Source organism: Anas platyrhynchos, chromosome 1 (genome assembly GCF_047663525.1).
Source record: "Anas platyrhynchos isolate ZD024472 breed Pekin duck chromosome 1, IASCAAS_PekinDuck_T2T, whole genome shotgun sequence".
NCBI lineage: Eukaryota > Metazoa > Chordata > Aves > Anseriformes > Anatidae > Anas > Anas platyrhynchos.
Window position 1 is genome coordinate 77,739,965 of NC_092587.1, and position 27,364 is coordinate 77,767,328.

The 27,364-nt window shown below is 37.6% G+C and overlaps 2 protein-coding genes across 15 annotated transcripts in view; both read left to right on the forward strand.

Moving 5' to 3' along the window:
- The window catches only part of SLCO1A2 (solute carrier organic anion transporter family member 1A2), a 51,178-nt gene extending 46,719 nt beyond the window's left edge, over window positions 1-4,459 (forward strand). For all 6 annotated transcript variants that reach the window (XM_072042494.1, XM_072042493.1, XM_021274828.4 and 3 more), the window contains 5 exons: window positions 573-738; window positions 1,338-1,522; window positions 2,070-2,134; window positions 2,713-2,830; window positions 3,710-4,459. In XM_072042494.1, the coding sequence (XP_071898595.1) occupies window positions 573-738; window positions 1,338-1,522; window positions 2,070-2,134; window positions 2,713-2,830; window positions 3,710-3,857 (682 nt within the window). In that variant the 3' untranslated portion in view covers window positions 3,858-4,459. The remainder of the gene's footprint in view (window positions 1-572; window positions 739-1,337; window positions 1,523-2,069; window positions 2,135-2,712; window positions 2,831-3,709) is intronic.
- A 2,076-nt stretch (window positions 4,460-6,535) lies between these two features.
- LOC101799801 (solute carrier organic anion transporter family member 1C1) overlaps window positions 6,536-27,364 on the forward strand; it is a 30,433-nt gene continuing 9,604 nt past the window's right edge. Inside the window, exons 1-11 of one of the 9 annotated variants that reach the window (XM_072042472.1) lie at window positions 13,625-13,793; window positions 15,484-15,805; window positions 17,509-17,658; window positions 18,275-18,416; window positions 18,508-18,640; window positions 20,114-20,244; window positions 20,490-20,636; window positions 22,974-23,072; window positions 23,853-24,086; window positions 25,202-25,366; window positions 26,704-26,899. In XM_072042472.1, the coding sequence (XP_071898573.1) occupies window positions 17,548-17,658; window positions 18,275-18,416; window positions 18,508-18,640; window positions 20,114-20,244; window positions 20,490-20,636; window positions 22,974-23,072; window positions 23,853-24,086; window positions 25,202-25,366; window positions 26,704-26,899 (1,358 nt within the window). In that variant the 5' untranslated portion in view covers window positions 13,625-13,793; window positions 15,484-15,805; window positions 17,509-17,547. Of the gene's footprint in view, window positions 6,648-13,611; window positions 13,794-13,905; window positions 13,925-15,483; window positions 15,806-15,930; window positions 16,207-17,508; window positions 17,659-18,274; window positions 18,417-18,507; window positions 18,641-20,102; window positions 20,245-20,489; window positions 20,637-22,973; window positions 23,073-23,852; window positions 24,087-25,201; window positions 25,367-26,703; window positions 26,900-27,364 lie in introns of those variants that run through there. The other 8 variants (XM_072042477.1, XM_072042470.1, XM_072042474.1 and 5 more) reach the window with 8 other exon arrangements.

The following is a 27,364-nucleotide window of genomic DNA, read 5'->3' on the forward strand; positions in this document are numbered from 1 at the left end:
GAGGGACAAAAACCTTTTTTTTTTTTTTTTTTTTTTTTTTTAATTTAAGCTGGTTTACTGAAATTTGATTTCCAAAAAGTTATCAGAAGATATTTTATCTACAGTTTCTTGATTTGGAGCCTGCCATTAATCATGGTGGCATGTGTCTGGAAAATGCACATGCACTTATATATAACACTTCTGGATAATCAAGAACATACATACCACAGATGAGAAAAATGCTGTTGGGTATACATACCTACCTGTAAATAGATAACATTATATAGTGTAATGTAATATGATATAATGTTTGATATGTTACGATATAATAATATAATATGAGATGCGATATAACATAACATAACATAACATAACATAACATAACATAACATAACATAACATAACATAACATAACATAACATAACATAACATAACATAACATAATATGGAAAGATAGAAAGTCATGGTGCTGCAGTCAGAGTCCAGGATATCTTGGATCAACTTTTGAGCTAGAACAGGATATTAAACTTTTCAAGGGCTACTGGAGTTATTTCATTGCTGAAATATTTACTCATTTTCTAAATGTATTTCAGAATAGAACAAGTTTCATATGCAGAAAGTACTGTACTTGCTGGCTGCAACAGGGACTGTGATTGCACACTTAAAAGCTGGGACCCAGTTTGTGGAAAGAATGGAATCACTTATGTGTCACCTTGTCTTGCTGGGTGTAAAGCCTCAAGAGGAACTGGAAAAAGTGTGGTAAAGCATACTTTCTGTTGTGTGGTAGCTAGGAAATATAGGAAGTGAGAAATAGCCATATCAATATAGGGCAATAAATATTCATACATGTACATTTAATTGGATTTGTAAGTGATAAATAGTTGGAAAAAGCCATTGAGTGGCATAAGAAATTCCAAACTGAATATGAAAATTAGGTCAAGTTTAAATTAAAGAATGTAATGAAGAAGCCTCATTTTCTTATAATTGAAACAATCTCAAATACTCAAAACAGTGTGAGAAGTTATTTTCAAGATACTGCAAGTCGGAAACTTGAGTGCACAAAAGCATTTCACTCAAATTCTACAGCATGGATTTAATCATCTCTTTTCTCCTATAGATTTAAACAAATACCTAGGTATTATAGAACATAGCTCCCTCCCAGTTTCTAACTTTACATACCACACCAGATGATGGGTGGACCTGGTCCTGGCAGGCTGATTGGTACCCCACAGAGCAGTGCTGAATGTATGTAACACTCAGGTGCTAAAGAGAGGGAGCTAGGTGTTAAATGTGTGAATTTCATGCTCAGTGTGTGAGTTTTGACAAGTCTGTGTGATTAAAATGCCTTTTTTTGGCAGGTATTTGAAAATTGTACCTGTGTAGCAGCCTCAGAGTTTTCATATCAAAATGCCTCTGCAATTCTGGGCCAATGTGACAGAGGAGAAAGCTGTGACAAGATGCTTCATTACTTTTTAATACTGCAATTAGTCTGCAGCTTCATTTTTTCCTTAGCAGCCATGCCTGGGTACATGGTCTTAATAAGGTACAGTAAAATTTCCTTATGTTAGGAAACCTGCTGGATTTTTTATTCTTAGGTCAGATACTTACAGAAATTAAAAAAATATGTAAGTTAGTGTATAGAGGGGGGAAGAAAAGAAAGCTCTTACATCATTTCTGTGCTGTGTTAAGGTTTAGTGTCATGTTAAATCAGTTCTATAAACTGATGTTGCTTCTGACTATCAGCTGTATCCTGAATTAATGTAGAACCACTGAGAAAACACACTGAGATACTGAGGACTGTGTAATATCCATTTCTTTATTGACCACATCATCATGGTGCTGATTAAGCCAGAACTACCTTCTTACACTTTGTGCTAGCCTCAGCCCAAGTAGATGATACTGGGACAATAGTTTTTCCTTTTGTCATTTGACAGACCCAGTTAAGGAATTTCAGTAAATGTCATCTAATGAGGATAACGAATTAGAGTGGTTTGGGCCTAATGTGATGAAGGTTTTGGTTGAAAAAAGAGAAGGTAAATATTTTTTTATTAATGTCACCTCTGTTAATCAGTGTTCAATGTACCATATAGGTCTCTAAAACCTGAAGAAAAGTCATTTGGAGTGGGTATCCATGAACTAGCTTCGAGAGTATTTGGTAAGAAAAGTTCTAATATGCTTTAGAAGAATAGTTAGATCTGATGTAGAGTTAGGTATGGATCACACCAGGGCCCATAAGAGCAAGGCACAGAATTCTACTTTTGTGGAATGCCGGTGAACAGGAAAAAATATTTATTTATTTATTTATTCATTGTGGATCTAGGCAGCATTGCAAATGAGAATAGCTTTCATTTGTCATTTATTTATTTTGGGGAATAGGCTGACTACATCTGGCACTCATTTGAAAGTCATCTTATAGATCTTTGCTCTAGTTCTATTTACTGAAAACAACAGTTACTGCCACTCATAGGAGAAAATGTTGAGTTTTGCTAGGAATCACAGTCCATATTGTAACATGTATATATTGTAAACGTGCAACAGGAAATAAAATCTTTTGCTCAAGGTAGGTAGATAAGGAAGAAGAGGGAACATCAGGAATATAGAAAAAACATGGTTCATGCTGAAAGAGGACAGGACAGAAGAGTAGGTGAGAAACAATATAGGTTCTGTAGTGTATCTGCTAATCGGAAAAAAAATATGTTATTCACAAAAACATTTTATTAAAATCTCTTTTAGCTGGAATTCCATCTCCCATTTATTTTGGAGCTTTGATAGATACCACATGCTTGAAGTGGGGTACTATGACTTGTGGTGGAGAAGGAGCATGTAGGATGTATGACATTGTCACATACAGGTATATTTTCTACTTTATATTAATTTCTCCTCCTTGGTTTATTATTAAATGCTTATAGATACCATTGTATGCTCTTCATCTTTTTCTAGTAGGCAAACTGTTCCTGTATTAGAAATTTGACACAACACTTTTTTTTGGCATTGGCTTTATTTGCCATGTGTGACCTTTACCACAGATGCTGTAACGTCCTTTGACCAGAAATGTTCTGGCACCATAATTACATTCACTTACAAACTTTCATGAGAACAGACCTCAAAACACTAAATTCTGATAAAATAAATAAATTAAAAGCCCTTGTGGGAAAAATAACAGCTGTTTAATGGCTGTCTATACTGTATATTTAAAAAGATAAGTGTTGAAATAGTATTTGAATTAAATTATAGGAGAAATTTAGGTAGGATATAGTTACCCAAGTAGGAATTTGGTCCAAAATACTATGTTTCATGCCCTTTTTTAGTCCTTCAGGAAGCACTGTAGGAATTTTGAAGAAAAATCTTGTTGAACTAACAGCCTCAGACTGACTCCTTGCAATGCTGTGTAGAGATTGGTTACGGAAGAATGCTAACATATGAATATCCTGAAGTTTTACTCAGGTGGTCCAAGCTGCACTTTTCAGGGCTGTCTATCTTTCTCCTAGACAGCAGTCCATAAGGGAACCAGGCAGCTAACTTTGCTTGTTAAATTATTTTCCTGAAGTTGGGTGATGTAAATAGACAGTTCACTGCCTGTGATATACTTTTTCATCTTCTGTGAGATCCAAGAGGATCAGAGCACCAGCTTTAAAGCATCTGGGTAATTATCACAAAAGAATGTATGCTGATTAATTTTGTTATTTTCACATGAATGCATATATTTAATAAAGCTAATCTTCTATTTCAGGTGGCTCTACCTTGGCCTGCCAGCAATATTACGTGGAGTGTCCTATTTCCCATGTGCACTAATTCTCTTTATTTTAAAGAAGAAACTTAAATCTGAAAGCAAAACCTTATTAAATACACCAATAGAATTGCAGAATAAAGGACAATAAGCATTGATATAGCATTTTGAAGCAGGATATGTTGTGGGGGAAAAAAATGCAGTGTAAATTTTGCATGTATCCTTGTGAAAGATTACTTACTTTAATCAGTGAAATTTTGGACAGAGATTAATAGAATTGCACGCGGTTATATCCTAATTATATTTTCACTAGAATATCAGTTCATAAACAAAAGTTACAGGAAAAATGTGTTTGGTGCAAAAGTACAAGGACCAGAAATATGAAAATTTATGAAATGCCAGGCTTAAGTCATCTGAGCAAAGGGCTATAAAGCAGAAACATATTTTCAATCCCCATTTTACTGAAGGTACTGTGAGTTTTGCAACTGACACCAGTGATGTGAGATTTTTTTCTGGAATTCTCCAACAGCTTCTGCTACAGCTTCTCTTATTGACCGTGGACAGGACTTGTAGCTTTTGTGGATCTGTTTTTTTTCCATGAATTTATTTAATTATGCTGTTAGCCTTTTCATGCAAGGACTGTTATTCTACACAGTGTAGGTGGTCAGTATATTGGGAACCTGGCTTATGGCTTGACCTGAATGCTGCAGTAATAACAACAAATAAAAAATAAAAATATATATATTTTCTAAATGCTGTGTTATGGTGATGTTTTAAGGTTTGCATACACCATGGATGAAGAAAGGTTTTCAGGATTTGTCACTTCAGTTGCTTTCACATTAGAAGGGAATAACTTATACACTGAGAGTGATAAATGATACTTGCAAGTGTTTTGCCATCACACTTCTGTGTGCCAAATCCTATACCTTCTCATGCCTACTGAAACTATTCTTTGAATGATAATGAAAGCATTAGCTATCCTGATCTTTGTCCAACTTTTATTTCTGTCAGATGTGATACTATAATGGATATAGTACCCATTTGGTGTTCAGCATCAGTGAGCCATTGCCCTGAAATGTCTTAAATATCTCAGGAAAAGATACTAAATATCTCTAGAGAAAACCATACAGAAAACCCTGCTGACAGGGTATATATCACACTATGTGTTTATTTGTTTATTTGGTTGAGTACAGTGCATACATATTTAGCTGGATGTTTGGTTCCAGTGCAGAGGAGCTTAGGTCTGTCTGTAAGTGGCCAAGCAAGAACTTCTCAAGTCCTTTTATTAAAACTGTTGGAACTCCCCCCTCTCTTTCTCCCCCCTAAAGTATTATGTTATATTTCCCCAAAGCAGTTATGTTAGGTTATATTCTGTTTTACTTCAGGGTATCTTAATAATGTCATGTGTGCATGTGCTTGTAATTTCTTCATGTTCTCCATAGAATCAAGGACAGAAGATCAATTTCTTTCCATAGACCACAAGTATAGCTACAGAATTTAAAATTTCTTCAAATACAGTAGGTTCTTAAAATTAATTGTACATGTTTGTGCTGTTTCCTTGCATTCTATCATCAGTTACTGGAGAGAAGAGGATAGCACCTACTTCTGAGCTTCCCTCCACAGGAAGTTTCATAGAGGTCACCTCTTGGCCTCTTTTCTGCAGACTGGACAACCCAGTGTATCAACCTCACCTCATAGGACAACCTGTAGAAAGAGAATGGAAAAGGAAAACATGATGCAGCCTGTAGCAGAGCAGAGAATACAATTCTCTGTTATGTGCCAGGTCTTCCAGAGGCTTCCTGAATATTTGAAGCACAGTTGATTTTCAGCATTGTTCCTGCTGCCCTGGGGAACTTACTGAAAGCCATCATTCTCCCTTGGGGTTTTAAATACCCCCAAAGCTAGAGGTAAAATTCTTTTGCAGGCATTGGCACAGTTTGGTGCCAAGGTAACCTGGGAAACTGAAAAGATACAATGCACTGAGGTTTCACGGCTGTAGCAAACAAAAGGGCCTTGTTAGGTAGACAAATCTGTGCCATTTAAATGGACTACTGCCAAAGAGTCAGGCCTAGTTAACTCACTGTGTTTCAAAATGGAAGGAAGCAGATAGGAAAGTCTCCAAGTTTTAAATTTAGCCTTTTACTACATGCATTCATTTTCTTTTTAATTGTTCCAGTTCATCTGCTTGAGAATGTGGCAGCTTTACAGGCCACCTTCATCAGATACTTTGAAATTATTAGCCTGCTACTCAATCTGTTTACCAATTTAGAAGGTGGTGATTGGAGAGCTGGCAGGATGATGATGGTAGATAGGTTTCTTAGCATACGTCAAGGGTGGGAACATTACAACTGCAGAGCAACACCAGCAAAAGGAGAGTACATGTCATTCCAAAGTAATCATCATAAAACCTTTATAATATGCTGTGTCTGGTAAAACAAGCATTCCTGGGATTATTTTTTATACTCCCGACCCAATACTCCAAGAGTATAAAAAATACTCTTGGACCTATTCATTCAATGTAGAGCCAAACCTTAGACTTGAACATTCCAAGTTCTGAGCATGGTGACCTCAATTAGGGAAAGCATTTTAGCATGTGCTTGACTTAAGAATGAATGGCCTCATTGATGTTTATTGTTTAGGTAGGCAATGTTGGATATTTGAAGACTGAGCCCCAACCTGCCATTGTTTTGACACTCCTTTGAACAGAGGCTACTTGCTGTGGAGGCTGCAGTAGGTATTCAGATGACATTCCCTGTGCTTGAAAGTTTGGGCTGATCCTGGTTTGATTTTTTTTTTTTTTTTAATCACAATTGGGTGCTCAGCTGTCAATTTCAAAGAAGAAATAACAAAGTTGCCAGTATCCACTGGCAACTATCCATTTCAGCAATCCACTGAAAAATGCCAATGCTTTACAAACAGCATACATCTGTGCTGGTGAAGGGTATGTTTCTGTTTTTATTTACAATATTTTGTCTGTATCAATTTTGAATTTCATCAGTTATTTTATTGCCAGGTCTGTCAGTATTTTAAAAGTCTTTATTAACAGGTTTATATATATATATATATAGGAAAATATTGTGTCTTGTATAAATTTCATTGTCTCCCTGTTACTTCTAGCTCATAAGAATTGAAACCTATTCTTTGTACACAATTAAAAATAGCTGATGATGCATTATGTTTAAGCTATTTATTTTCTTAAATTTATCTCATTATTTATTTATTTATTTTGAGGGTGATTTCCCCACTTACTGGGAAAAAATGTTACTTAGCAAGTTGATTTTAATTGATGGGCATAAGGGAGGTGTGGTGACAAAAGCTACATAATTGCACAATAATTTTGTTGTGGGCATAGCTTTATGATTTATGATATGAATACTGGCTTTGTTTTGACAATGCAAACATACAATGTTAACATGCATAGCTTCTGAATATGTGAGCATTACAGTTTTGGACACGTCTTGTTGGTAATTCAATTTTTATTTATTTTTTTTTTTTTCCATACATTTCATGTACAGCAAATGGTAGTCTGTTTCTGTATGCTTTCTACCTCAGGTTGAGTTTTAGCAGATACCTCTTACCTACAAGTTATTGTCCAAGCAAACCTAATAGTACCTGGAGATAATTCAGTCTGTGGACAAGGAGAGAGGAACACCCTGATCGCATTTGGGGTGAGATTTGGCATATAAAAGCTCTGAGTAACTTCTTGTTTTATGTAAATACAGTCATGGGATAAAAACTGGATACATCCAGCAACAAGTTCTTAACTACTGCTACTTTTTTTTTTTTTTTAACAGAATTGTTGTTAGTTTCTTCCTTTCTTAATTAGTCATAAAGTGTTCTCAGTTATGCTGCTTGGGATTTTGAACTTTCATTGTGTTTAGGGCTTTGTCTGAGAACGTGGAAAATTACTAGGTAATTGTCTCTCTCTTGCTTTGTTCAGGGAGGCAATGGCATGGATTTCTTATAAGGGATATAAATCACAGGAGAAAAAGTAGTAGATCCCATTTGAAGGTGAAATCTTAGGCATTGCAATGTCTAACGTCCCTTCAGGATGAGCCCATTCAGTAGCTCCCTAAAATCACAGAATCATTAAGGTTGGAAAAGACCAGCTCCATGCTGCAAGTGTGACATATGACTGTTATTTCCAAGAGAGGTGCTTAGGGAATACACACACCAGATGCTCAGAGCTGATGTGACTGCATGTGACTAGTAGTAAGGATTCATCTTGCTGAATCCTTAGAGCCTGTGCTGTATGAGAGGAAGGTCCTCACTTGGAGGGCAGAAAGTGCAAAATGTTGGTGCAAAATGTTGGTGCAAAATCTTGAGGTCTCTTCCAACCTAGAAATTCTGTGATTCTGTGATTCTGTGAAAAGAAAAAGCTGATTACAATGGCTGTGCTTTTGTAAAAGACCTTGACCCCCTGTATTTGTGTAATGGCTGCCCAGCTTTATAATGTTATCATTTAAATTGTACTAAAATGGGTTTGAAAAAACAAGCTTCTCACTTGAGATTAATGGAAATCAAAGTGGTCCAGTTCATGCTGTACCTTTGCTGTTACTATTGTTTCAAGGCAGCTCTCTGGAAGGCCAGAGTGTAGGCAACTGCATGTTGTCTGGCACACAATGATTCTTCTTCTGTAGGTGGTAAACCAGTCTCAAGAAAACTTTCTGGTATAAAGACAGAATCATATTTTAGAAAATCTTGAGATTTTGAAGAAATGTTGAGAATTAAAAAATTAAATTCAAGAAGACATATTCCATGCTTTTGATTTAGTTATGAATTTTCTGTAGTTTTCAACCTCATACTGCATTTTAGCTCTCAACATTCCTCATGGTGAATCTGAATAATGGGATAGCAGCAATTGTAACATTACTGCTGCTACTTTGTGACTTCCACTTATGACTGACAGATTGCAGAAATACTCCTATCAAATATATATGCATGTACAACACAGACATATAAACAGATAGTTTGTATTGTTTATGCACTCATTTATTTTTTCAGTTTAACAGAATCTTCTAAGGGATGCTGCAATCAGTAACAAAACCTGTTCAGTGAAGTCAGTGGAGCAACACTTCTGTTTTCATTTAAGTTTCAATTTCTATGTAGAGGTCTGGCCTCTAGAATATTCTTCTGGGTGCTAGAGAGGTTATTTCTAAGTTTAAACATACTAAACGCAAAACTTTTCACTGTTTCCAGTTTTCTCTATTAGTTTATCTGTCTGTGTTTTCAGATCAGGCAAGGCCTGAGCTGTAGAGATTGGATATGGTTATGAGCTTTCCTCACAGTCAGAGACCTTTAAATCCAATTTAGGACCTACTAATTCTATTATTTAGCAAAAGTAGTAATATATAGAGAAGATCTTAGATTTCTCCAAATCATTTTTTCCATCTTATTTCTGTATGAACATTGTGAATTTGATTCCGCCCCCCTCCAATTAGAGCAGACAGTGATATTGTGAAAAAAGAATTATGACTTCAGTAAAAGTCTGAAGAGATGAAGAGCCTGGTAGGTGTGGGAGAGCTGTTTTGCTTCTGTAGTATGGGCTGATAATTCCCAAAGAAATCCATATCACACGAAACATCCTCCTGCCATATATGTCTAGGTGGTTTTAATATTGTGGCTGAACTATTGCAATCATTTGGTACAGCTGCTATAATTGATTACCCCCGCCCCTCACTAAAGGCTTTGCTAGATGCCATCGTGTGCGGCACCGAGGTGAGTTGGCTTCAGTCCCATCAGATCTGTACTACCAGTGGGATCCTGCATAGCTCCAGTGCAACCTGGGCTTTCCCCCCCCACCAAAAAAAAAAAACCTTCTTTCTCCCCTCTCCCCCAAAAAAGGAAAAAAAAAAACAAAACACCACTTTCCCAAGGGATTTGCTCTTCTGAGTTTATCAATTGAGTACAGTAAATAAATTACATTCTCAGCTGATAATAAAAGATTATTTCTTGGCACATATTTAGTAATGTTTGTCAAGTCCAATTTAAAACTATAGATGGAATAGCTTCCATTACTTCTCTAGAGATTAGTTTATAGTCTCTTAACTTTACTGTCTTGGAACTTTTCCCAGTATGTCACAGCCACTCTGTTGTGTTCATTTTTTCTTTTAATTTAGATTTGCTAATCCAGTTTAATACTATTTTTTTCTCTTTGATGTTTTTATGTACTTCAGATACTTTTGTCAAGGCTAAAGTAAGCCCATACCTTCCCTGAGCACCTTATAATTTGTCCCAAGAATGCATGAAATATATGCAGTGCTCATCTAATGAATCTCCTTTGGGGCTGAAAAACAGTTCTTGAAGGTTTTGTTGCCTTGAAAGAGGTCCTTCAGTATGCTTTAACTAAGGTCTTTCTATATTTCGATGGTATACTGTGTGCAATTTTGACCTTTGAGATTTTTCTAGAGTTCATGTCATTTACAAAACAAAAATAAAAGAACCATTTTTACCATTGGCCCTGGGACACTTCTTTCAGGGTCTCCTGCTTTTGCTTTTCAGAACCTCCCAAGCCAACAACAACAACAAAAGAGAAATGTGGCTCACCATGTTCCTGCCTGAAGTGGAACACCACAACAGTGAATATATGGCCTTTTTAATGTTTGCAGTTATATCACTGATGCTGTTAATGCCTTGTCTTACAGATTATAGAGGCAGATATCTTTACATTCCTTAGCAAAGGGAAAAAAATCTCCTTGGATGTTGGCCTGAGATTTTGCTTCACAATAATTTTAGCAATAGTTTACAATAAATTTGCCTTATATACACCTTATGGAAAAAGCCAACTTCCTCAAAACCAATTTCTGTAATTAATGCTCAACTACTTCATCATTTCTTTAAAAAATGAAACTCTGCATAAAATATTGTTTCAAAAAGTTGCTAGAAGAAAAGTACCCTACCTTGGAACTGCATGTGGGAAATGCACTGATTGGAGAGAAATTAAATGTTTTCTTTCAAGTATCTCACATCTAGCCTTAAGTGAAAACAGAAAGTTTGTAAGTTTTCTCTAATGACTGTTAAAACATCATTTAGTAGGAAAAACAACAACAAAAAAAAAAACAAACAAAAACTAAGTTGCATGAGTAATTATAGTCTTCTATATAAAATTATTTTAAGTTTCTTCACATTTAAAAAAGGTGAAGGTAAGTTTATAATATACAAACAAATCAGCACTGAGTTATTCCTCCTACATTTCCCACAAGGGATAGGGTGAAAACTGAGAATTACTTGGCAATGCAGTAATAACATAACTTTTTATAATAACCTAAGTTATTGCTGTTATTCTGAAATTAAGAGTTAGTGCTTAAACCCCAACCATTTTGATAGGCAAAAGCAGTGGAGGTCTATTGTAATACTTGCAAGAGTTCTCCTCATGAGCTTGGCCAAATTTTTGGGAATCCAAGGGATTTGAGCTGGTTTTGCCAGCAGAGAATTTCTCCTGGGCTTTTAGATTAGCATCCATGGGGAGATGAGATTGAAAATGCACTCCTCATGTAGGCATGTAACAGAAAGTGCCCCAGAAGTTCCTGCTTGAAATTACTTGCAAGTGAGAGTTAAACTCCCTGAAACTGCTGGCCCTGTGCTCATCAAGGCACAACAGTAGTACTCTGTGGTCCTGCTCCTTGGTGAGTGGAGGCTCGCTCCTCCTTGCCCTCTGGCTTGGGCACATTTTGCTCCCCCACAGAGCTGGCACAGGTAGTCAGTAGGTCCCGCTCTGAGCTGTAGCTTGGAGAGGGCAGTAGGGATCTTGGCCTGAGAAACACGTCAATACTGACGTATTTGAAGAGGACTTCTTCTTTTGTATTCTAACACAGAGTTGTTTGTTTAGTGTCTTTTTAATGCAAACTTCCCACAGCAAAAAAAGAGGTGTGATTTTTAGAGGATAATTTCCCCACTTAGCTTATTAGGCACATGTTTAATATAGCAAAATACTTATGAAAGGTGATTTCCAATGGCATACATTGAAGGTAGGCTCTCCTCTTCTGAAGGTTGTCAGTGGTAGTCTACTTTGCAGCTTTGAAAGCAACCACAGTATGCTTGTTTGGGTTATCTGAATGAAATTATATTAGTTTCAAAGTGTAGAGTACATCTAAGCAATGTTTCCTTTATTCAGATGAAAACATTGATCCAGCAGGTGCTGGAGATTTGGGCTGGAAGTCATGCATTATCACTGACAAGTCACTGGCTGTGACAAAAACCTGATATTTTTGGGATAACCTCTTCTTTTTCAGAAGGCTGAATAATTCAAACACAGTTGGTGGTACAAATTATATCTAAATTCAAAGACATGTGCAAACGCATATTACCAATAAATTATATGACTTGAAATGATTTTTTGTTTCCATTCCTCCAACATTAAAAGTATTATTTCCAATATGAGCACACACACATCTGTCTTTCAATTTGAAGAGATCAGCAACACTCCTCTTCTATTATTATTATTTGAGGTTTTATGTATGAGTACTCACTGAGGGCCCATTGCTGGGGAGATAATTCTTTTACTACAGTATTAGATTGCACGAATTTTGCAGGAGGCCTGTGAGCAAGCCGCATAAAGTTTTACAGGAGTAAATTCTCGTAGAAGAGCACTCTGAAATGATTTCACCACTTGCATCTTTTTCTTTTATTAATTCTCTCTGGACCTAAAGAAGCTGGAATTACTAAAATAAGATCACATGGTAGTTTAGCATAGCAACCCCAAATCCTCTACGTACCTTTCAAGAGATGAAAAATTGGTATCAAGAAAACTACTGAACACCTTATACAGAAATCACGCTTGCTTTAATTTTATTTTATTTTATTGGTTGGTTGGTTGGTTTTGTTTTGAGCAGAATAGCTTGTTTTCTTTCACATCTGACCCTTCCATGTTTCTTCAATATTAGGGAACAATCAGGATTCACATTCCTTCTCCTTCTGCTGCTTCTTTTGTCTGAGGAAACCCATGAGCTAGCTTGCAGGCTGACCTCTCTCAGCCTTGGTCTTACAGCCACATCAGCTCTGAGGTGACATCACCACATCCTCTTTTGGCTGCAGGGTTGGCTTTTGCTGCTCCAGGCGGAGGCTCTGCTGGCAGTGAAGCTCAGTCAGTGCAACCGAGCACGATGAAAGCAGTGACAAGCAGGTGCCACTTGCACAATGCTTCCTCTGCCGATGGGTGAGATGCAGCTCTGAATGGAGCTGCCCTCCGGTCTACCTCTGCATGGTTGGAGGCCAAGATCTAAACTTCTGTCTGTCTGTGTGTCACTGCTGTGCAAACCAGCCTCCTGGGGAAAGCATCCAGCTGAACACGGGAACGTACTCCCATGTGCTCTGAATGTGTTTGCTTGTGCTCAGCCCCAGAATATCTTGCTCCCGTTTGATGCGGTTCATGACACACAGAGGGTGTTGATGTGCTGCTACATTCAACCAGGCAAATCACATCAGGAACGCAGCGTCCTGCTTTGGGAGCACGGCTGGCAGCGTTAGGCAGTGCAGTGCCCTTCTGGGCTTGGGAAACAGCTCCCACCCCTAGAGCAGTCCCTGGGGCCATGTGCAGGGGGCTCCTGTGCCCACCTCCTGGTGCCCACCACTCAGATGGTCACTGCTGTTCAGTCTGCCAGCATTGGGTCCCACAGGGAGCAGTGGCAGCTGATGTTGACCCTGCTGCTGACCTGCTGGCTTGTTCTTGAGTTTCCATGCCACTGCGTGCCCTGCAGAACAGGTTCTCAGGGGGCAAGGCCAAGGTTCAGCCAGTTGTCAGGCTGGTGGCTGACGCACCAGCCCAAACTGTGGCTGGCGGAGAGGCAGTGGTGCGTGCTGATGATGGTGAGCTCTGCCAGCACGTGTGAGTGGGCTGGCCAGGATCACGGAGCTGGGGCTTGCCTCACCAAGCCTGTCTGTCCACAGCAAGGGCCCATTTCCTCTTATGTCTGCCCACAGTTGCCGTATGATGACTGAGCTGCACTGACAGGCACAACAGCAAACAATGTCTCGGACAGTGGAGCTTAGTTTGCCAAAGGTGTGGAATGCAACTTGTGCAGCAGTGCTGATATTGCTGCCTAGCCTTGTATCACAGCCACATCTGGAGTTCTTTTCATCTCACTTTAAAGTAAGTATCTACAATAGATCAGGCAACTTACACCTTTGGAAATACTTCTTTTTCCTCCTCTGACTATAAAGAAAAGGTGATTGACTGGCTCATCCCAAGGGGTCTGCACCAAATCCATGCAGCGCTGCCATGTAAGTGGATCTTATCATCTGTGTGTGACAATCACAAGAAATGTCATGCTCTCAAAACTCTTTGTATCCAACTTTAAAATATATTTATAGAAGCACTGATGGGAATTTTCTGGGTGTCTCATTTTGAGAAGTGTGCTCTGCCTTCTCTCCATGTAGACAATGGGCTTGCAGTTACATTTCCAACAGACTTCTTCCACTTGGTGGCAAGCCGACAGCAATGACATTAGGGGACCCATTGCTAATGCTCATATATATTTTTCCTCAATTTTCGTGATATGTTAAAAGCTGTCCAAAAGGAAGTTGTAATATGTGTAACTTCAACTTTATTAGAAGAATCCAATTCTGATTTGTTCTGGTCTATGAATCTAAGCGATTTAAAGTTGTCCCTTTCCTTTTTCTCTCCTCTCCTCTCCTCTCCTCTCCTCTCCTCTCCTCTCCTCTCCTCTCCTCTCCTCTCCTCTCCTCTCCTCTCCTCTCCTCTCCTCTCCTCTCCTCTCCTCTCCTCTCCTCTCCTCTCCTCTCCTCTCCTCTCCTCTCCTTCCTTTCTTGTTACTGTTAGAAATAGGCTGGGTTTCAATCTCCTCACCATGTATCTTATTACATGCCATAGTATAAAGTCCCACCATCAAAAAGGAAAAGTCAAAACTTTATATGAAAAAAACAAATAAAGACTCAGAATAAATCAACAAATATGTAATAATCACAGTAGAATCTGTGAAATCATATCAAGCATAATCCAATAGAAAATGTGAATATATCAGATGACCGTATGCAGTTAATTTACTAAGCTTCAGAGGAAAGTGAAACCTTGCAAATTTATGGACTTTGTACATTTACAGTTTAATTTGGCTTTTGGGAGTAAATAATGCAGTTGCATGTATTTCAATGTGTCAGTTTAATCTTTAGCAAATTGCTTGACACATGCTGTCAAATTTTTATACTATAAAGGCTAATCATACAAACGTTGTCAAACTCTTATGAAATTCAGGTGTTTACTTTTTGCTGGAAAGAAAGGTGGCACATTATTTTCCTTCCAGTTTGAGGTTACAGGAGTCAGAAAAAAAAACTCTTTTCTTCTTCTCTTTTTTCTTTCTTTTTCTTTTTTTTTTTCTTTTTTTTTTTTTTTTTTTTTTCTTTTTTCTTTCCTGTATTTAGAAATCACTAGAGAAGAATGGTCCTTTATTTAGACAATAATCTGGTTCTGTAATTCAAGTTTCTGGCAAAAGAGAGCATCATGCTGTTACATGCAACTCACTGACCAGAAACTCTGTTTCTTGAGAATCTGTTGCTAAACCTGGAGTGACTTTCTAGGTCAGAATTTTTCCTTTGAGCTGGAAAGTTATGTAAAGAAGACAATGAGGAGATGGTTTTACACTCTGTATGTGCCCTGTTAGATGTGAGAGCCGATTTTCTATGTGGTTGGTTAACAGGTGGGAGCTGGGCGTTCTGTTTGTCCAGCCTGCAGCCAGCTTGGAGGGATAGCTGTGTCATCCTACACCTCCTGGTGACACCTGCAGGAACTGCCCATAGTTACAGTAAATAATCCTGGTTTCTAATAGGCAGAAGGTCTGTAATTGGAAGCAGTGATTTCCCGAGCGCATCCACTTCTCCTTGGGTCTCCATCAGGGCAGCCCTCTTCCAGCTCTGCATCAGCGTTGGGACAACCAAGGACCCCTATCAAAAGCTGGTTGACAGGAATGTGCAATTTATATCCTCTTGAAGACCTAAGCCATCCTTCACTATCTCTGCTGACCCTCATCAAAGGCACCAATAAGGATAGTGAGGCTGCAAGATGCTTGGGAAAACAGCCTGCTCTCTCTGAGATCCTCTACGTGAGCTGAGCCACTTCACGGTGGATGGCAAAGAGAACCATTTGGAGAGGTGCTTAAGCTGCATTAGTGTTTAGACAAAAAAAAAAAAAAAAAAAAAAGAAAAAAGAAAAGGGTGGGGGAGAACGACAACATAGGGTGGGAGGGAGAGAGAGGTGAGGGAGAAAACAAGTTATTCCTTCTGGGAGAGGCTGGTACCACTAGCATGCTGGCAGGTAGGCTGTCAAAGGAATGACAGCACAAGAAACCTGCCTTCTTTTGAAAAGCTTTTACATCAGTGACTGTGGGAAACTTTTGCAATCACCTTAAGAAGGAAATCCAAGGTTTAAAAAAATGTGGTGGAGTGCTCCACTTCTTTGAGTAGGCAGTGCTTCTGCTGTGACGTTGCACTGGCATCCAGCCTGAAAGCCCTAGGGCACAGGAAAGAAACAGCTTGACACGAAGTGGCACACAGTAAGTTCTTTTGCTGCCTCTCCCTGTCTCTGCCTCTCTTGCTGTGTGTCTCGTCCCACTCACTTCCTGCTTCTTTCCATTTGGTGTTTGTTTGCTTACTTGTTAAGTAGCAGTGCAGGACAGACCAGGGTTTGTGTACATCTTGGTGTCACTAGGATTGAAAGAGATCACATAAAGTGCAAAAAATAGAATTCTGCACGTTAGATTTTTTTTTATTATTATTATTTTTAAATAATAATCATTGTGGTCTTGGGGTTGTTTTACCTCTCTAGCAAAATTCTTTATTACCATTATTATTATTATTATTTAAACAGTCATGAATTAGATCTTGTATCATTCTTTTGGTTTCATTTAATTTTAGATGCTGCTAGTATCCACAATTAACTGTTTTTTTACATACAGATTTTTGTAGCGTGATCATGGAAAATGGTCATTAGGCATAAAAAAAGATGTGTTTATACAGTTTACCATTTTCCGTAAATCTAAGCCAGATTTTTAGGCTGGCAGCATGACATTAAACACTGTGAAAATAAAACCACGTCACTAGTCCAAATTCTGTTTATTTATCAGTCAAGTATTTCATAAAGTTAATCATCTGCAAAACACAAATCAATAAAGAATGCATTTGGTATACAGAACTTGTCTTTCAGCTACCATCCTGTAATGACTGAATTCAGGCTGAATTGCTGAATTCACCATACATTAATTATCTTTTTTATTTTTATTTTTTTTTCCCCAATATTTTTTGATTTGTCAGATACTACAGATGATTTAAAGAAGGTTAGATCCCTTTCATATAAAGTGGATCACTCTGAAATATCCATGTGTTTGCTCTCTGTAGTTACTTTTCCTGGATCCTACTGGAGTAGGAGTTGGAAGTGAAAACTACAAAACTGAAGTGAGAGTGCTTATTGAGGCTTTGTATCTTTATTAGGCAGTAGAGTCTATTTGTGATCAGTAGAAGTAACTTTTTTGGGGGTGACTGAGAGAGTTTTGGCCTCTCTGGGCATCTGTGGACTTGCATCAGGGAGTCCAAGTTACTCCTGGGTGTCTCATGCGGGAGAACTGCACATACGGGTGTAGCAGAGCAACCCTTGTGGGTCAGTCCTGGGAACACTGCCATGGCCTGGGAGCCCATGGGGCCTAAAAGCCCTCATGACACCTGAACGGCCTCCACTTGGGGCTCAGCTGGCCTTCAGGTCCTGCAGGATAGGAAATTTGATAAGTTCCCAGAGGAATTAAACAGAGGGGAATATATAAGATATCGGTGTTTAAGATATGACAGTAACATTTTTTTTCCAGACAGGAAGACCAACATACGAGATCTAAAAGAGGAAAAGCATGGACAAGACAATAACCACTGGCAAATTCAAAGACAGGCCACCCCTCCAGGACAGCAATGGCAGTATGGTTCCTGCTAAGGGTGGGTGCCATAACTGTTCAAAGCTAAAGGTATGATGAGAAGCCCTTTCCACATATTTATTTTTTTTTTAGAATTCTGAAAATGATCATCTGAAGATCTATCAAAATTCAGTTGAGTGTGGTACTGTTTTACACTACATGTGTTGGAAACAGTGCTCTAGGGTGTTATTCCAAGCACGCAGAAGTCAATAAATGTGTTCAGCAATTAAAAGATGAGGCTGTGTTTTACTAGTGAATCGATTAAATATTTGTTATAAGCATAGTGATAGTTCCTTAAGCATGTATATCTTTTCATCCATGTCTTTCAGAATAAGAGAAGTAGTAAGAGTAATGAACACATTCCATAGTCATACAATCAATAACAAACAACTATGCTGCAAGTTTTTCCTAAGGAAGAAAACAGTAGTATGTGGTAGAAAGGTAAAAGGTACACACAGTCCATGTCAACATTTGTTTTCATTGTACTGGAAGAGGCTTTGGAGGCAGTCCTAAAAGTAAAAGTAAAATCTTCCGTTTTAATAAAAGCAATGGAAGGAACCACTCCACAAAGAATTAGAAAACAAAGCATTGATTTTTCTGTTGCCGAGGCATTCAGCCATGAAGAAAAATTTATTGCTTTGCAAACTCAATTATTTTCTCTCTTCAGATATTTCTTGGAGCTCTAGCTTTTTCCTTTTTTGCCAAAGGACTTTCTGGAAGCTACATGAAGAGCATGTCCAGTCAAATTGAAAGGAGATTTGAAATCTCATCATCAATTGTTGGTATTATTGATGGCAGCTTTGAGTTAGGTATGCATACTCTTTATGAAAATGGAAAAATAACACTTCTAAATATATTCTCATTTTGTAATCTTACTGATTATCTCTCCTGATGACGCAGGTAACTTAATGGTAATGATATTGGTGAGCTACCTTGGACCAAGAGTTCATCGACCAAAAGTAATTGCTGTTGGATGTCTCATTATGTCATTAGGAGCATTTTTGTCAGTGATGCCTCAGTTCCTAATGGGACGGTAAATATGGAGAGTCTTGACATTGTGCATTAATTGAACTTGATCATATGAAGATTGTTTTTAATCATACATATGAATTAAAACCTTGACAATCATGATTTCTTGCAGACAACAAGATGGTTTTAGTAGGTGGATTTTTTTTAGCATTGACTTTTGGGTTTTCTTTCCAAAATAGGACTTCCTTCAATCGGTAAATGAAAGAGGACCCTAAGGTTCTGGCTATGGAGCCTTATCTGTAATTAGGGATAAAGTAGGTTGAATTTTTCTCCAGAGGTAGATTATTTCTATTACTATTATTAATGTTTACCTATTTTCATACTTCAATGAATTCTAGTGAGATCTTGATGGAAGAGGCTTCATTTTCCATGGTAGTTTTTCAGGCTGAGCTCTTTAAAATTACAAACATATTTATCTATCTCCATTAACCTCAGGAGGGTTAAATATCTAAATACACCTTCAGATCTAAGCCATACTGCTTACACAACTGTCAAAAGCATTCATACCTCTCTAATCCTTCAACATCCTTACTGAATAGCAATTGAAAATAAGGCTTCTCTGTCCCTCAAAAAATAAAGTAGTTTACCTTTGCTTGTAATTTATCTGCTCTTTAGCTCCAAGACCAATCTGTTATAAGGAGATCACAGAAAGAATTATATCTGTGGAACACCATACAGAAAGTGGCCACAGTCACTGCTCTGCTTGTGAAATAGCAGGGAACCTACACTGCAGGGGATAGCATGGGCTAGAAGCTGAACTAAGGAAATCTCTGATTTAAACTAAACTCACAGCTGAGTTCTGAAGATTACCTACTCTCTACAACACTCAGAAAAACCCAGTGGCCATGGGTACCTCAATGTCATCCATCAAAATGTTTAAAGTTACCAGTTGATTGTACAGTCAGAGGGAATATCTACTCCCCACTTATCCCAATGTAGCATTAATATACTCAAGCTGGCTTCAATTTACTCAGCTATGATGTAGAAACTGTCTGTTTAAATACAAACTGCCACATGGGTTTTATGGCCTGCATTAATCTCTTTATAGACACAGATTGCTATTAGATCCTGAGCTTGCTATTTTTAAACTAACACAGATATCTCTTATGTTACACATCTGTCACATAGGTAAGAAACTGGGTGCAAGCATAGAAAAACATCAGCACTGTTGTATGTAGACTGATGTGGATATATTCTTCCTCAGTATTCCTTCTTCAGTATAACAAATGATCTCTCAAACTCTGGAATCAGCTTTTTGCCTCCTTAACTTAAGAAACTATTGGGGTTAGAAAGGTCACAGCATTTTAAAAAAGATTCATTTTTCATCTATTTTTTTTTTAATGAAAGTGCTTGAAATGAGTTGTCCGTCTACTCGGCCTTCACATAGCAAGATGCCCATGAACATAAGGCTCATACACACTTCCTGCAGAACAGATTCTTTCATGTGTCAGTTGTATTTTACACAGTTGTTTTCCAGTTATAATTATGAAAGGATAGCTGTTACTGTGGACAACTCTTCTACGAGTGTATCAGCTTGCTCCCCAGCATCCTCTGTTGGCCATCCAGTCTCAGATACTACAGAAACACCTAACACAATGAAAAATTCAGGTAAGCAAAAGCTCTGATGCTGGATACCTCATTTTATACATCCTCTTTTCCCTTCCAGTGCTTGTCCCCACCTCATACACCTTTTTTTTATTACAAATATAAGAGCAAAACATAAGAGCTGGAAACCATGATATATACAAACTCACACCATCATGGCCATGAAAAACATATTTTATGTTATTTTTCTGTTGCAATAACAGAATAATAATTATGTTCACAGAAATGTAAATATTTATGACCTGCAGGATGTGAGAAAACATCAAATTCCTACCTGTGGCTCTTTGTGTTGATGGGGAACCTTTTACGTGGAATTGGGGAAGCACCAGTTATGCCACTGGGGGTTTCATATATTGATGATTTTTCTAAAGAAGAAAACTCTGCATTCTACATAGGTAATATACATATGAGTGATTTTTATGCTTATCATTCTTTTCTCTAACATTTCTATAGCCAAGCAAATACTGACCAAAATAATAATAATAATAATAAAATAAAATCTATCAATCTGCTCTATTCTGGACAGTTCTGTGGTGTATACAGACAAAAAAGCAATGCAGAAAAGATCTCATCTTTATCTTTGAAGGATATTTCTTGAATGCTCCTTTTGCTTTCTTTCAGTTGCTTCTGCTAGAAACTTAGTTATATACTAATTTCTCTGAAGTGAGAAATCATACCTTCCTTAGCTGGCATATCACTTTTAGTACCACAGCTTCAGAGAATAAATTATTCTTAATCATCATTCCACAGATGAGAGAATTATCCTTCATCGCAGTAATGCAAACATGCACTTCAGAAGTTTTTACCTGACTTTTTGAATTTTACAAGCAGCACACTTCCTAATGAAAGCTTTTTATAGTCATTAGTTACCTAAGGAAACAAACAAACAAACAAACAAACAAAAAACACCTTGCCAGGGTGTTGTAACAAATTCCTTCTAATAGGGATTTTGTTTTTGTTTTGATGGAAGATACTTATTGCCCAAGACAGAAAGACATACGCCCATGCTTATTAATTTATTGCCAAATTGATTTAATACCTTGATATCTGACTGGGGGTGCATGAAACTGATCCCTGAAATGAGCTTGGTGAAGTTGAAACAATCATAGAAATGGCAAGACAGTTTCAGGAAGTAATGCTACAGTGCTAGGCCATCGAAGATGGCTTTTGAGAAGAGGTTATCTGCCGGTTGCAGAAATGGAAGTATTGTAAAGAGAACTGACAGATTCAGAAGTTACACTCAGGAATTATCCAAAATACTTGTAATCGCCTCTGAGATTCTGACTAAATTGATTGATTGACTGAAAAGATGAAATTGGTAATTGACAATCATAAAACTAGATTTACCATATAAAGGAACAGAAAAGTAAAAATCATGCTTTTTAGAGCTATCTTACAGAACTTAATAGAGATAATATCTTGGGTATAGAAATCTATGAGACAGAAAATTGATTCTTTTTTCCTTAGGAAATTCAATAGTTTTCAGGTTGAGTTTTACAGAATCGTTTAATTTATGTAGTTCTACCAGGAGGAGGTACCACCAACATGGTCCTGAGCTGGTACAATGTACATTGGTACTCTGCATACAGTCCTGAGAAGCTGTTCTGCATAGGGCACTGCTTAGTATGACTAAAAAGTATAATGATCTGTCTCCACATGCCACTGACTTTCATCAGGAAACAGAAATACTGGGATCATTTTCGTGGAGGCCAGCTGCTCTAACTAAGTGGTTACTTCATAAATACTTTCCCACACCAAACACTTAATTTATTCAGATATTTTACAGTCTTCAGATGTTTCACTTATCTTTAGGTGCTCATAGAATTGCCAATATATGTGTGTATATATATATATATATATATATATATACACACACTTACATATACGTATACATATATCATCATATATGATATATATGAGGATCTGGCCTATAAATATAAGCTTTCAATAACCATTAAAAAAAATAATTTCTGATTTACTCAAACATAAATGATAGTATGGGTAATTAAGGGACAGTATCCACCATATTTATCATGCAAGAGGAAAAATACTCAAAGTTATTTAATGAGACGTACTCCACCTTCATAGTTTTCTCACCAATGCAAGGTTTGAATTAATGAAATTTCATCACTGAATTGAGCACTAGCATATAATCATGTATCTACTAAACCCACAACTTCATTAAAAGCACATCTAAGGCCAACATATGTTGTAAATTTTAAAAACAGTTCAAGGTTCTATGCTATAATTACTCATCAATACAAGGGCTTGGCTAAGCTATATCAATGTGCAGCAGCTGAATAACTGATACGTTTACATGATTTACTGTTTGTTTAGTTTGTTTACTAATTACAAAGGGTATAGACAAAAATATGGTAGGAAAATATCACAGTGAACTTATTTGGCTTTTTCTCATCACAATACAAACAAATTACCTTACTTAAGTTACTTTTGAATTTAAAGGTTATGCAGGAGTGAAGTTAATCTAAAAACTTTATGTATGCAAAATTATTGCACACAAAGTTTCTTAGTTTATCTGATAGCATACAGTACCTTAAAGAAAAAAGCTGCACAACACCTGTCCAGGCCATTGCTACATGTGTGCTGTTTTTTAAAATCTCCCTCTCCCTCTTCCTTTCCCTCTCCCTCTCCTCTTCTCTTCTCAGAGGAGCAGGTGTCCACATCTGCCCAGCATGCTCTTCACTCTTCTGTGTTGCTCCCTTCTGTTGCAGGCCTGGTGAGGTCCTCAGGGATGTTTGGGCCAACCCTGGGCTTCCTGCTTGGATCTTTCTGTGCCAGCCTCTGGGTCGATATTGGCATTGCGGATATCGGTAAGAGTCAGTGCATCAAATGTATGTAGGAACCTAACATGCTAGGAAGCACACTCCCAGTTTACTGCTCCAAAAAGGGGGGCTCTCCAGAGGGTTTTCCTACCCAAAATCTGATGTTATTTCTATTTTAGTATCTGCAGTGCTATAGCGTGACTGTGATAGATTTTGCTTTAAGTCCTCACCCTCACTGCAGAAACATTTTAGGCCTCTTTACATGCTGGCACATGCCCTTTCTGCACCCTTGCTGCGTAACTGAGAACAAGTGAGCAAATTGAAGGCTGTCCCCACATTAGAACAGTGGAAGGCCTTTGCTCGTGTTATTTTTGATGGCAAAAAATATATTCTCCTAAAAAGCGTGCACCAAAGATTCTGATGAAACCTCATTTCCTTGTTCAAATCACACTCATGTCTCTAATCCCAGGGAAAATCTGAGCAACATCAAGGAAAAACTGTTAAGTTTGAGAATGGAAGAAAGAGGAAAGGAGGAAATTGAGAAAGGGAGGTTCTCTTCCAGTGGTGAAGGGGTTTCTTGCTGTCACTTGTCCCCACAGAAAGTGCTGGAAGATTGCAGCACAGAAATTCCACCAACGGTCCAGATGGAGACAATGGCGTGTCTTATGCTTGGCATCCTGGGACTGATTTGACACAGGCTGCATTTCAGTTCTTCATGTGAAATATAAATACCCCTGTTCTGGTGTTTAAATAATGCATGTAAGGACACATATAGACAATTTAATTGCTCTGCATGATATCTAATCTCTTTTCCTGTTTGTTTTATAGATGCCATTAGCATAAATCCCAAGGATACCCGCTGGGTTGGTGCCTGGTGGCTTGGATTGCTTATCTGTGGAGCAGTCAACTTCATTGCTTCATTGCCTTTCTGGTTTCTGCCTTACTCCTTACTGAAAGAAGGAGAAGAGCAAAATCTGAAGACTAGTCATCTGCCTGTTCAAGATCACTGTAAAATAGACCCCTCAGTTCAGCCACAATTGAAGTTCTCTGAGGCAGTAAAAGGTGAAAGATTATTGCCCAAATGTTAGCATGAGAATTCTCTCTCGGGGTCCATTTTGAACTGAGTATGGGTTTGTGCAATCCTCTGCACAATGCAAGTGTTTGTAATGCAAATAATGGACACAAATGCTCTCTCTCATTTGTTATATTATTAACAATATTAATTATTGATGTTATTAATATTAATTGATAAAGGTGTGTTTCAGTCACAGTTTAAAGATGTTTTAAAGCTGTTTTTATATCAGACATCTGGAAAAAGGTCATGTTGTTGCATTGAGCATTTTCTCATTTCAACCCAGTAGCAGTCAAACAGCTATAATCATTAGAGGGAGAAAACATCCCATCCTTCATTAATGAGCAATCCACAGCTGGCGGGTTACTGCTTTCCCATGACCAAAAAATGTGAGGGAAACAAGGGGCTAAGTACTACCTTATCAGCTGAAGATTTCTCACTAAATCCATGGTTCTGATGTATGATCTCCGTGATGCTGAGTTAACCTAGTACAGGCAAAACCAGACCCAACTACACATTGCTGTACTCAGTCCCCAGAGGGTTTATTTGCATGTATGCATGTGTGTGAATTCATTTGGTGGTAGTTCACTTCCCAGAGAAGTGCTCTGATGTGATCTTTTAGGCAAATGTGCCAGCAGCCAGATGGAAAGGTTCTTGCCTTTGGCTGAGCCTTTTTCTGAATACAGAAAACTGTGTACCTGCAATTTCATACATTTTGTGGAGGCTCATGCTTTTAGGCAACAACCTTTTCGCCTGGTATATAATAGGGAGTCTTAATGTTCCTCTAGGGAAGCTATCCTGTACAGGCATTGGTTTTCAGCCTTGCAAGCCACTGGTGAACAGTCCTGTCACATACAAGATAATCTAGAATTTCTGATTCCCAGTCCTGCATCCACCATGCCTTGCTGCGTCATGCAGTAATAATTCTGTAAGTCATGTGCTGACAATGGGGAAAACTCTCACTTGAGCAAACATGCTTTGACAGGCATAGAATTATAACCTTCAAGACAGACACTAATTAAATTAGTCTTATTATCTATAGGATGCCAAAAATACCTCTTCTCTGTGTTTAGCAGGGTGTACAGCATATATATCTCCATTACAGATTTCCTACCAACTTTGAAGAAGCTGTTTGGAAATCCAGTTTTCCTGGTGTATGTGTTCCTCACCATTCTGCAGTACAATTCTCTTGTTGGGTTGATAACCTATGAGACAAAGTTTATGGAACAGCAATTTAATGTATCAGTGGCAAGAGCAATCTTTCTAGTTGGTAGGTACCTGCCTTTACTTTTAAATTCCAATATTAAAAATGAAGTTTTCTTGGCTATTTTGTATCCCTTTTAGGAGGACCTTATTTGAACTTTTATGGTGAGCATAAAGTACATAGAAATTTATTAATTTTCTACTATGTTTTGAAACTGGATGTTAATTTTAGTGCTAATTTTCCTCATCTACCCAGTTTAGTCAGCTAGAGGGTTATTAGAACTGGAAAGATATATATATATATTTTTTTGGCTGAAACCTTTTTAAAAGAATGAGGTTGGGTTTATGCTCTTGGGACCAAAAAATCTACACAAAATGAAACTAAATATCAACTAAAAGAAAAAAAAAAGTATAATTTAGAAAATTTATAATGACACTTCTGATCATCTTTTTCAGAATAAAACCTTTGTATAAATACTCTTCAGTTTTCATTACAAATATAAATATTATATACAATGGGGAACCAAACAGTAAAATTCCAGGTCATTTCATTCAGCTCAAAACTCTTCTTCTATTTTCTGGTTCCCTTACAAATAAGTTCTTTGTAGTGTTCTAAAAAATAAATAAATAAATAAATAAAAATGCAGAAATTATATTAATCTTAAAGTGATGGATTAATATGATCTCATAACATGGCAAGATACCGGGGTATTTGAGGACATTGCAGAACTTACATTTCATTACATGAATCTGAAGGCAATTTTCTTTGCTGTGGGTCAGAGACAAAAGTGGGAAGAACTCTATTTTTCCTGTCTTGTTTTGAATTACATTTTCAAAAAAAAAAAAAGACCAAACAACAAAAAAACACTGAGGAAAAAAATAAACCCTTCACAATAAAACCTTGCAAAAACTCTCTGCTTGGCATCTAAGTATTGGAACTGGAGTTTGTGAAGTGCTGAACCGATTAACTCAGAGCAAGATGGAACCTGATGCAAAACCAGACAGAGATTTCTTTCATGTTCTGCTCTGGGGATTTTTTTGGTAGCTGTCAGGAAGTATAAGGCTTTACTTTAGATGAAGAAATACCCATGAGCTAAGATATTTGTATTATTTACTCCAGTTTCTACCAGGCACCTGTTTAGAATTTCTTACATCAGTATGCATACAAACAACAGTGTAATAAAAGGTAGGAAATTCCACACTGGGCTTTTAAAATTCAAAAGAAAATGAAGAAAAAAGCTAAATTGTTTACAGGTAATAAAAATTCCTAGAACCTCAAAGGATCTGTCCAAAAAAAGGTCAGTATCTGATTTTTTTGGAAACTACCAGTACCTGACACTTATTCTAAAAACGGTCTATCCAAGTGACAACAGTTAACATCTTTCTGTTATTTTTTCTTTACAGGTGTGATACTGTTGCCCATCACAATCCTGGGGATGTTTCTAGGAGGCTATCTGATCAAGAAATTCAAACTTGACATAACTGGAATAACAAAGTTTGCATGCATCTCCTTTATAGTAGCGTATCTATTAAACCTGTTGTACTTTACATGCAGTTGTGAGGTGCTCCAGCTGGCTGGTCTGACAGTGCCCTACTCTGGGTTCGTATTTCCTTTGGTTTGTGTTGGCCGTGTTTTGTTCCATGATTGTTACCTGCCTCATGCAGAACATGGTACACACACTTAGTAGTCTTCCTCTACTCTCATAATCTAATCCGGTTTTACAATCCAAACTAATCTGGACGACAAACCTTCTAACCTAGGAAACGTTTGAATTTGAATTTGGATTATACACGGCCTTACTGTTGATTTACTGTAGCATATTGCTACTCACTCTTGCATAAAATATAAGCATACATGTACAGTCTGTTTGAAAGAATTAATTTTCATTGAAATTGAAGTGTATTAGGTCACCTGCTTTTGTCAGTCAGTGTGATTTCAACTACAGTGGAGCTGCTGTGATTATACATGTATCACTTTATTGCTCCTTTGCAGGTGATACAAGAAAATCCTCTCTGCTTAAACAGAAATGTGAGGATGAAATGATACCTAGTGCTGAGGATATGA